Source organism: Camponotus floridanus, unplaced genomic scaffold, assembly GCF_003227725.1.
Source record: "Camponotus floridanus strain SB8 unplaced genomic scaffold, Cflo_v7.5 scaffold1, whole genome shotgun sequence".
Taxonomy (NCBI): domain Eukaryota; kingdom Metazoa; phylum Arthropoda; class Insecta; order Hymenoptera; family Formicidae; genus Camponotus; species Camponotus floridanus.
This window is the reverse complement of record NW_020229214.1, coordinates 1,348,539-1,360,594: the sequence shown is the minus strand read 5'-3', so window position 1 is coordinate 1,360,594 and position 12,056 is coordinate 1,348,539. Positions and strand designations below refer to the sequence as shown.

At 39.6% G+C, this 12,056-nt stretch overlaps 1 protein-coding gene across 9 annotated transcripts in view; it reads right to left on the bottom strand.

The window, feature by feature from the left end:
* Positions 1–12,056, bottom strand: part of LOC105250397 — a 236,962-nt gene that overhangs the window by 1,041 nt on the left and 223,865 nt on the right. For 8 of the 9 annotated variants that reach the window (XM_025415542.1, XM_025415548.1, XM_025415550.1 and 5 more), the window contains 6 exons: positions 7,783–7,865; positions 2,560–2,804; positions 2,145–2,338; positions 817–939; positions 507–721; positions 48–428 (listed from right to left, as the gene is read on the bottom strand). In XM_025415542.1, the coding sequence (XP_025271327.1) occupies positions 48–428; positions 507–721; positions 817–939; positions 2,145–2,338; positions 2,560–2,804; positions 7,783–7,865 (1,241 nt within the window). Of the gene's footprint in view, positions 1–47; positions 429–506; positions 722–816; positions 940–2,144; positions 2,339–2,559; positions 2,805–5,424; positions 5,606–7,782; positions 7,866–12,056 lie in introns of those variants that run through there. The other variant, XM_025415572.1, reaches the window with a different exon arrangement.

Sequence of the window (12,056 nt, the reverse complement as noted above, 5' to 3'; positions counted from 1 at the left end):
TTTTTTTTATTAAAGAGGGGATGCGACGTGTCCTGTCTAATATTTACCACAAGTGGCTTCGACAAATCGACCTCGTCTAGAGGGACCTCGCTATCGTGCTGCGTTTCGGCGGTCGACGGTAACTGATTGCTTGTCTGCGCCTGGGCTTTCGGAATAGACTTCTCAACGTCCAGGAAATGGCCGCCGATCGACGCCACCTCGTCGCCATTCTGTATAACGTCATCGTATAGAGAACTGTCACCCTGCTCCTCGTCCGCGCCGTCTTCGCTGTCCTTGTCCGCGCTACTATTATCGTCGCTCGAGGCAATAGAGGTCGCCGTGCTGTCTATATACTGCGGTCGTATCTGATCCTTCCTCTCTTGTATATAATGAGCTACGGAGTCGCTTAGTTGACAGTGATCCAGGCAACCGTGTCGACATATCTCCACCTTTGCATAAAAATATTTTCCAATTTGTTGGAAGCAATATTTCTTGGCGGAAGAATTTTTAATAAGACATCTACATACTTTGCATTTGATGTGAACGCTTAACGCGTCCGGGAATTTAAACGCATGGAAGAAGGCATAAGTGATGACGGTCGCGCGGTCGTCCGAGCCGCGCGCCTTCAAGAACCGGCTGATCATCTTCGGTCTCAGCACGCAGCCGAACTCGTCGCTGAGCTGTATCGTGTGACCGCCGCCATCCGAAGCCACGCACGACTTGACCCGCATGTCGAACTCACCTGCGCCCGGTTAATAACAGAGAATCACGTTAGCGTTTGTCCGCGCGTAGCCTGAGCAAGCTATGAAAGCTCTATCTTGTTGTAGAGCTCGTTACCTCGATAATCATTTATGGCGATGACCAGAGTGAGAGTAGAGCCAAGGGGCACAATTCCGGACACGGGCGGCGCCCACGGACCCTTTCCGTGCTGAATTTCCATCCAGCAGTCCACGTTATCGCCTGCGAACGGGATAATGAGAAAAGATACGTTAATCGTGATGGAAATTTAAGATTAGGGCACAATTAAATGTCATTTGATATATAAAGATGGAGTGATTTATATTAATGATATGCATTATAGTTAATGTGACATGATTGCAGCTCTCAGACCAACAAAATAATTTTTCTTAGATATAAGAAAGTATAATCATTGCCGTAATTTTTTTACTGTTACGATTTTTAGTTCAATGAAATCATATATTGAAAAATTTTAAATTAAAATTGAAGAAATGATTTTTTAACGGATCTTATCATACTTGTGTCGAATAAATTTTATTTTTAAAATAAAATAGAATATATTGTTAGAACTTTCAATTCTCAAAAAAGGAATTTGTCACAAAGATAAAAATTAACAAGATTTATGCAACCAAATATCGAATTTCTATTCAAAGCAAAATTATAAATTACATTAAAGGTTACTGAATATTTTTAAATTATTTATTTATTTAAATTTAAGTGTTTTCCACTAAATCCGACATTGACACAAATTTAAAATAGCTAAATTAATACGATAGATTTTATATAGCGGTTCTTTTAATTAGTAGAATAACCAATTGCAATTCTGCTTGATAATAACAGATTCATTATTTTAATGACGAAAAATTTTGTTATATTACTTAACATCCACGCAAATCACGAGTACGTGTGTATTATCGTCTTGCGCATAAATATCGTGTATTATCGCGCGTGATGTGCTCGCTTTATACCGGCCACGATTTATGTATGTAAGGTAAACTGAAATTAACCGATATGTGTGACTCTGCGGTTTTCACCTGCGGTCAACCGCGAACGGGTGCACGAGTTGCAGTGTGTGTCTCGTGATCTCATTCGCTCCGCTGTTTCCTCCTCACGCTTAAAGGCAAAGTGTTCGTACGTGCTGCTTTAATAATGCAGGATGGCTGGGTATCATGAAACACATTACGGTATGAATTTAACCGCGATATTAGAAAGACTCGAGGAGGCTTTAGAGAGAGCGATTCTCTCCGTTGTTTAAGATTGTTTACAGCAACAGATGGCAATCGCGAGATGCCTCTCGCGCACGCGGATGTCGCGCGACGAGCCTCGATAGGATCGCCTCGTAAGAGCTCGTGAAATGTATGCCGATGATTCATCTCCATTAAGAAGTAACATCTGATGGCAGTATAATATCGTAAAGGTGTCCGTACCTCTAAAGTCCAGCTGTATGACGTCAAGATCCGCGATAACCATCGGCGGTTTCGACGCGGTCTTCTCGTAATCGTTGAACCATTCGCACCGCAATCGTTTAGCCTCGTCCCAAACCTCGAGTAAGTCCTTATCGTACTGGACCACCACGGTATTCTCGTAAAACTGTCCGTGCATATCCGGTTTCGTACCGCATCTGGAGAGTGAAATAAGAACATGAAGAAGTAGAGATTCTCCGCAATGACTAATAAATATAAGCGTGGCTCATCGAAATGTGGTAAGACGCAAGAAGGCGAAACAATCTCGCGTCTGATTATTATATCGTCGCAAATATTAATAATTGGCAATGAGATTTCCTCGGAGATAGAGCATTATATTCCTTGACTAATCGCGCTATCTACGGAATCGGAAACTTACCTCGCATAAGCTATCCGGAAGGAGAAGAACGTCTGGCCGGTAGACGGTGGGACGTAGATGCATCGTGGATCCGCGTGCTGACCCTTGGACGAAACGATACCCTCGAAGGGCTGCGAGAACGAGAGGTGCACGTCCATGTGATCTTTTCCGCACATCACCTCCAAGGACTGGATGGCCGGCATCCCTTCCGGTCTCTCCAGCGGCCAAATGTCGCTGTTGCTACTGACGCTCCTCAGGCCAATCACCTGCGCGTTCAAAGAATATTATACGTTTGTCCTTTGAACTTCCTTCCTCTTTTACTCCTCTCTCGTGCTTTATTCCCTGCTACTCCTTTCCCTACTCATTGTCCGACACGCACGACTCGTGACGCTCGCGGCTTCAAAGTTACGTACGACGAGAATATCGGTTGTCGATCCTACTCTCCTCGCGGCGAAAGAAAATTGCTCTCCGGTGTACAGGAGGGTCATCGGGTCGAAACGTACGCCAAGATTGCTATATCTGGCGAAAACATTCGGCCGAGACGTAAGTCACGATCGTTGCAGATAATAATGCGCATAAATTTACATAAATGTATTTTCAATCATCATAACTTAATAAACATTCTCAAAGTTTCTCTCTCTCCCTTTCTCTGATTCGTTTAATATCGTAATATCCATGATTAAAGGAAATATAGATAAATAAAATGGTCAATAAATATTGTTAATACACAATATCGTTGCGCGGAATTAGTCGACGGGGAGGTAAGAGACGAGGTTCGATTCAATTGAAACGTCCGTTCCCCTCTCCTAATATGTTCACGTCGGAAATCATTAACCATAAATCAAGTTCATTACCGTACTCGCGGATCGAGTCCCTCTTTTTTGCCCGCGACGCGCTTAGAAAGGTCTACCGCGTGAGGATGGGGTCGTAATGAAAACTTAAGTACCCGTGTGTTTTCGCTCCGCCCGTCCATTAGACCCAAGATAATCCATACGATTTAACCGTAAATACCTCTCGCGCTCAATCGGAAACTGACAATCTCGCTCCCTCGCTTCGCCGCCGATGCCAAGGTAATCGCGGCGCGAGTCGCACGACAAGAGTGCGCATCGCGGCGTGTCCATCACGAATTAATCAACAACACGTATACGTATATATGTGTGTACAGTCCTTATCTTGCGTCACTGCGCTCCTTCCTGCTTCAAACACAGGTATTTTGCAAGCATTATTATATCCTTCTCCTTAACATACATATGTATATATATATATATATATATATATATATATATATATATATATATGCAAGCAAGTAATATTATATATGTATATATGGCAATGTTTATTAGCGAGATTACAAAAGTATTAATGGCGATGATGTTGTTTTGCACGCCCTGTTTGACTGGTTCTCACGGCAGTAACGTATATCTTATAAATCGAGTCGGGGCGCGGCGATAATTAAATTTATTATCTCGCCGTATTTATTATCTTAATAATATGATACTGTTATTGATGATATTTATTTTCTTGTAATAACACTGCATTGATCGATAGTGCAATATACATACCGGCACGCTATGGGAAAGTTTGTTCCCGATGAGACCGTCCTCAATTCTAAAATAAAATTATAAATACAATAGCGGATAAAACTGATAAATAAAAAAAAAAAACAAAAAGAGACAAAGATATATTTCCGGGATAAATGAATACATCCTCTTTTATGCATAATGTTTTTTTTAGTTTATAACAAAAAAGAGCGCGGTAAAACGCTGAATGAAAATGAACGCATTTATAAATCCATTAATCGCACGCGTTTGTGATCTCGTTGCGAGGAATTATTACCGTGGCAGAATATATGTGTGTGTTCTGAATTTTGTACTGTATGTACTTTATCGAGATTCATTTAATAGCATTATCATCGTATAATGAACGTTTAAATACCTCGATACATCTCTGGTCTATTAAATCCGATCTAGATTCTACCATTCAATATTTTTTGCTCTCGTTTGTGTTATGATTGTATTGAATATTTTACGCAACCTCTCTCTTTGCGGATAAACACGTTTAATTACGTTTATTAACACGTATAAATATGCTAAAGAAGCAAGTAATATTAATTATCTTTGATTAACTCGTATATTTCGAAAAGTATTGAATAAATAATAAAATTAATATGTCGAAATTAAAATTGAAAGAATTTTCGCATTTTTGCAAAAATTTATACACTTAAATTTGCTTTTACATAGATTACTGAACTAAATAGAATTAATATAACATGACGCAGATATGATACAATAGTCATAGAGGTAAGTAACAGTTATAGAGGTAAATATAACAGTCATAGAGATAAATAACTAATTTGCAATTCCTTCCTGTACCTAACAGTAGATTCAACATTTCTGATATAAAAGTTTCTATTAATTTTAATCTAATAAGAATACGAATTTCTTTTGAGAATTGAATTCCAAAAATATATTTAATTTCAAATGGAAATAAAATTTGTAACAGATTACACACTCTATAACCATATAGATCGACAAATTACATCAAAGTAGCCTAAGTTACAACTTCAATTTCAAATTTCTCAAAATTATAACGCTATCAAAATTTCTGAAGGCAAAATTATATCGCGAACATAAAAACCTACATAATTTAATACTTATTCTTTTTCTTAAAATATTTTTATTAAATATTTTCTGTTAAATATTTAATCGTACACGAAGAAGAAGATTCAAGCACATAACTCATTCTCAAATTGGGAGACCGTAAACCACCACACACTGTACAACAGACGTAATGATCGAGATGCTATCGATAGTCCGCGGAAACACGTCAGACACACCTGACGCGTCTGGCGACACGTTTCTCAAAATCAAGAGATGCTGTACATACGGCAATGTATTGGTCCCCGATCACAGAAAATACTAGACGCAAGAGTAAGCGAGCGTTGCATCGTCGAAGCGAGCAAGGTGTTCCCTATGTATTCCACGCTCGCGCCGTAACGGGAGAAGCGTCTTTACCGCTGCATTAACGGTCGCCGTTTTTCGCGCAAGTGAAAACATGTTTCTCTCTATGCTCCTACAATCGCACTGTTAAATGACAGCGTTTCATTAGAAATGATTACGCACCTGGCGGACGCCAGGACGCGCGTACCCCTTTTTGCCGCGCGCGTCGCGCCGCTTATCGATATACGTGCGATCGTTGACTCGGAGCTATTACCCTTCCCCTATCGCGGGAGTGCTCGATGGAATGGTCTCTCTCTCTATCGTCGATCGGATTCATCGCTGTTGAAAGAAAAAAAAAGGAAGAAAAAGCGAACGCTTTGTCGACTCATCGCTGAAATATTCTCCTTCCTGCGGCAAAAAAATGACAAGTAATATTCGCACACGTCTCGAGGCCGTGGTTTTACGACATGTCGGGACTCTTGGTTACGACCTTTCGCGCATACATCGGTATTCCAAGTTATTCGAGACGTGAGGCACATCGGTAGGCGAGTTTCCCATCGCGGCATCGTATTCGCGTTCGAATACTAATGTCCGTCTGCGGGTCGATTGTACTCGTGACAGCGGAAATAGCCACCTCGCCGGCGGCCCGCGTGTCGATCGGCAGGATCGAGGTCGACACACTAATACAGAGGAGGCCTATGACCGATTTTACTACTGACCTTCCTTAAACCTTCGGAAACTTCTGTCGCGATTACATAACCATCGACGGAATTCGCATCAAACTATCGGATTAGGTCGATATTTTTCAAATTTTTTAAGCATATTGATTGACTGTATGATAATTTTTTGAGTCTTTAGAAATCTTCTGTTCTGCAGCCAACCAAAAAATTTATTTGTTACACGACAAGTGTAATATCAACCTTATCCTCCGAACGAGGATCTATGGTCAGAGGTCTCGGTCAGCGCAAGATGCGTATTCCCAAACTCCTGCCGGATCGCCGCTCGATTTTACCACTATTTCTTGAATTGCAGACTGCGACAGCTAATGCAATATTACTAGTCTCGTCTGTCCCGGTCTACATTGCAAGAAATTATAGCGGTCTTGCGTATAATAATCGTCGAATGGGCAAGACGTGCGTCTACTTGGCGAGCAAGGTCGCGGAGGAGGATTTCTTTCTCTCTCTTTCTCTTTGGCACGGTACTGTCTCGACGTGTAGTTTTGCGCGCGCGGTTCTGAATAACCCGTGAGAAGGAGAAACGAGAGGGGAACCGGGTGTAGAGGGACAACGGGAAAGGGAACCTCGAGACGCGATAACGGTATCTAGAGTAGGCACGAATATCCGCCTGCAAGCTGTCGCGGTGGCTCCCGCCACGTCATCGCATTGTCATCCTAAACGGAGACCGGCGAATTCCCGCGGATTATCCAGGCCCAGCGCTGGTCCCTTTATTTCTCGCGAAAAAAAAAGAGCCAGTTATCGCATACGCGACTATTACGCGACGCGAAAGACCGGTACATATCGCTGCGGGGCCGTTATTCATTAATTATAGGAGTGCGTAGATCACGCCATTGGCCAAACACGCTCGGAATTATGGGCCATTATCAGAATTGGACGCGAAGTGGGGTCGATCTACGTGCATCGTGCTCTAGGGCCTAATTGACCGACAAAAGAAAACCGCTAGAAGACGCGAGCGGGACGTAACGCAAGTCACGAGTCTCTCGTGTGAGTTCTTGTACCGCAGCCGCCGCTAGTCAATACCGCTGGTTCCCGTGCTCCCGTCTCCGCAAGCTCGCTCGTTATTAAGACCAGCGAATCTGATGTCTCGTATTCTCGACGTCGATAGCTCCGCGCTGATGAACCTTTCTAATTGAGGACGAACAAGGCGATATCTCAGACGAAGCGTCGCTGTAATTATTTAGTATTATCCCCGGCTCTTGAACAATGGGAATTACGCGGAATTGGTATCGCAGACAGACATCTCACTCAAAGTGTGTTAAACGTTACATTAATCTCTGATGCGAAAATTAATCTCTCTCTCTCTCCCTGAGAATTAATCTCTTCGAGAATTTAGGAACAACGTTAGACGATAAATTATCTCGTAATTTCTAAGAGGGTAGGGAAGGGAGAAAAGGGACAGACGGGGGAGAATGTCGTCAGCTTGGCACTAATTCAAAATCCATTGAAATATCGTCTCTCATGGCGTGTAATACGGACTGGTTCCACAAGCAAGAGTCGCTAACGAGTCGAATATTGTGTCGGCGATATGCAATTCGCATCGATATCCAATTTTGTAAATTGCAACTCACCATATAGATCAGCGTACGTAGCAACTTCCACACCCCTGGCATCCTGGAGGTCCCAGCCTCTCGCGACGTAACACCGTCCTGCCCTGAAGAAGAAAAAGAGAGGCAAACGCGTTAGAGTCTCGCATGAAAATTTCACGCTACAGACCGGCGGCGAAGCCGGATCTATTTTAATTTATCCGACCACCATGGTCTAGCGAGCAAATTAACCGGCCGCCGTTCGCGCAAGTCGCGCTTCGGATCCCAAGGAGGTCTCGGGCGCAAAATTGATCCGCCCGGCGGAGAATCCTAGTTACGGAGTTTCGAGTATGCGCGTTCGTGAAATTGGGATTGTGTAAAGAGGCGATGAAAAATTGGAGCGAACAATCCACGTATATCTATTCGAGAAAGAATGCGTTTACAAATTTTATTAATAATTAAATACGTCTTTACATCGAAATACTCTCTGTTGGTTCCCTTCTCTCTCTTCCTCTTGAGCGTCGAACTTGCCTTAAACGCGATATCTTCGGTTATCGCTCTTTTATCGCACTTTAATTAATTATGTAAGATTACCGCGACGACGCGTTATCGCGTGAAACGCGACATAAAAATAAATATTGATAGTCATAACGGTACAGCTTCGAAAGATAGCTTAATCCTATGCGAATGAAGTGTTCAACCAGGAGATGACAGATGCAGGGAATAATAGGATAACGTGATTCTTGCGCACTCATTTGTACGTAAAATTACGCCGATATGGTAATTATCGTCACGGATGAAGTATGACGATATCACGTGAAAGTAAAAAATCGAAACGATACTTTATTATCACGCGTGTTTGTTCTCATTAACGTTTACAACTTGTAATCTCAGATGCGGCTGTAACAACCGTGGCGACGCTATTACGCCAGCATGAGTTAACGCCGGCATAATTTCTGCAATTTCTCACGCATACATTTGCAATTCAGAAATCTATGCAGACAAAGTTTCAGTTTATTATTTCTTTCTTATACTAAAATAATTCTAGGAACTTCGAAACTTTATTTATAATTTTATATACACGTAACGTAGACAAATTTTTATTCTTCTATCTCTCTTTCTTTTTATATATTAATATTTATTTTATTTTATATTATGTATTTCGATCTTTTCACTTATTATATTTAATGTGAATTATTAATAATAATTATGTATCTTTTTGTACGTTTTTAGCCTTCTGTAATTTGTTTTGATTGATATCTTGTAAATCTCTTCTCAATCTCATTTTATTTTTATATATTGACATTTATTTAATTTATATATATTATATACATACATAAAATAAATTAGTTAATTTATTGTGGGTACATATATATGTATACAATAAATTAAATAAATATATAAGAAGAAAGAGAGACAGAGAGGAGAATAAAAAATCGCTATGTCCGCGAACACTTGAATACGTTTAATGAGATAAGTAAATCGTTTGTGATTAAATCTTCTTATTGCAGATTTTATGGCTTCCACGATTATCGAAATAATGTTGTCACCGAGGGATACCAGTCATTATAACGGTGCGTCAGCATAAAGCCGCGTCGCACATCTATATAATTGACCCGCAGGTGACATGAGGTATGCGACGACGCGAGATCGTGAATGCGTCTCGCTATCGAGAATATCGCCGCGTAAAATGAACATCAGGATAACCATGGTTATGAATGAAAGATAAACGTCGCTTGCGCGGTGACAGTAACATACCAATTCCTTGTTTTACACGTTATATTCGCGCGTTTATACACAGTCGTTAATTAATTGCCGCGCAGACACAGTCTTAATTCATTATAAAATACTACGTCCCGTGATCACATGGCTCTCCTCATTAGCGTCCAACAGGAATGTTGTGCCAGAAATTTGTCGTAGGAAGATTTTAAGATATTGGCTCTTTCTAAGAGAATTTCACTGGCTGTTTCGCGATATTCTTTTACGCTGTCGCATATATAAGATTGATATTCTTGTTTTCGTACGCTTACTTTTTTCCCTCTCGTGTTATAAGAATGTAGAAAAAAAAACAAGCGGGTATAAGGTCGCGTCTTCATTTTCCGGCCTACTTAATAACCATTACTCATCATCTTCTAAGTGACCGGGAAGTCGCTAATGAATCTGTAAGAGTGATGTTGCCGGTTATGTCGAGCTTCTTAGCTCCCTCGACTGGCTCTAATAATACGCGCGCGTGTACACTTACGACCAGTCTAACCAGTATTTTCATTTGCAATAATGTCGCGGTAAACGATCCATATCGTTCGATCGAAATAAAACAAAGCTAAAAATGGTCATAGATTGATCGATTAATAGTAAAGCATGGCGCTCGTTTGCGGTGTTATTTATCCCTATTCTGCAGAAAAGAAAAGACGAGTATGATACAGCCTATTATATACTCGTAAAGAAACTTGTTAACAATGTCATATAATACATGTATTTATCAATTAACGCTTAAATAGGTTGCGATTTGAATTTTACGATTCTCTTGCCCTGTCTTTATCTCCATTCACTGTTAGTTATTATTATACTATTCCACTACATGATTTTTGCAATTCGTTAAGACCATTTCTTGGAACTGTTATGCTAATAGCGGAATATTTTAATCGCATTAAAGATTTATCTGGATACCCGAGTCTGAGGCGAGAGCGATACATGCGTCGAGACAAGACGGGGAACAGACCCAATACTGATTTCAAGGCTGTTCGCGGCCCATTAACTCCGCCGGAACGTTTTTGCCGAATTATAAACGCATCGCTGCGCCGATGCTTCCGTCGGTCCCCATGTTGACAGCTATCGTCCCAGATTGCGATAAATAATAACCGATTATTAGGCGATTCCGATGCTTCCGTAACTATTCGAGCAATGAACAGTGCGTTGACTTTCTGACAAACGTGACAAACGAATCGGATAGATTAGTGGATCTATAACTCTGTCGAATGAAAATAATCTTACAATATTAAAATGCTTCCGCGTGGTTTTAAAGTGATAATTTCGTATGATCCGAAATTCTCGATGACATTTTTTTTTATTATAAAAGAAGCAGTACATTTAGATACACTTCCTTTTACATTTCTCTTTCTTAATAAAATCAAAAGACTGAAAATTAATAAATATTCTAATAAACTGATAAACTAATAAATATTCTAATAAATTAATATTCTTCTCAAATCGAATAGTAATACGGTGATATTTCATATGCGTTAAATCTATTTGTATATAGAAAGAGATTGTGGCTATGTCAAAAGTGAAAAAAGAGTACGTATAAGCTTGTTCTCCAAAAATTTCCCAGTTTGAAATTGAACTTCATTTTCAGCTTAAAATAAAGTTTATGATGCGTAGATTACGAATGCAAAGTTTCAAATGGACCGAGTTATCGTTTCATTTCCATTCTTATAAAAATTTTAATTTTTAGCCCTATAAAAAAATACTTATTTTACCGGTCATTTTTTCTGGTACGATAACTCTGGTCCATCTAGAAATTTGCATATTCGTAACCTACCTACGCGTCATAAACTTTATTTTAAGCCAAAAATAAAATCCAAACTCGAGTTGGGAAAATTTTAGACAACATTTATTTGCACTTTTTAATATATTTCAGGATTCATGAAAAATTCATTTAACATTGCACAAAGTAATTCTAGTTTTTTAAAATATAAAATCAATAATTAATTCGTGTAAGTTAAAGATTTGCTTCATAGAATTAAAATATTTATTTTCATGAATTTTTGTATCGTACACTATAAAAAAATTAATTCAATATAAGATAATTTACGATAATTTACGATCTTGAGATTAAATTATATTATATTCTAGAGATTTAATTCTAGATATTAAAAATTATATTCTTACAGATTTAAATTACATTTTCTTCAACTTACACAAATTAATAATTAATCTTATATTTTAATCTTATATTTTAAAAGGTTAAAATTGCTTTGAAAATTGATTTCAAATTCGTGAATCTCGAAATGTATTAGATATATTAATTTTTAATATAGATTTATTAACCGTTTAGTCCTTCTTTAAGTAAAATTCTACCTGAACCTATCCTAAGAGAAATCCCGTTGGCGCTTGAAGGAGGACGTCCGTCGAGTCCCCAAGCCTTATAATTCGGAATAAGCGTGCACTGTCACGGTGTCAATTGTAATCCCGGTGCTGGTCGTGGGAGACGAAGAAAGAAGCCAGTCGTTAAGTCCGCCCGGTAGGACACACGTATTACGATTTTAATTAAAATCTAGTTAACTAGCATGTTGCTCGTGCTTAAGTGGATCGCGGATAAT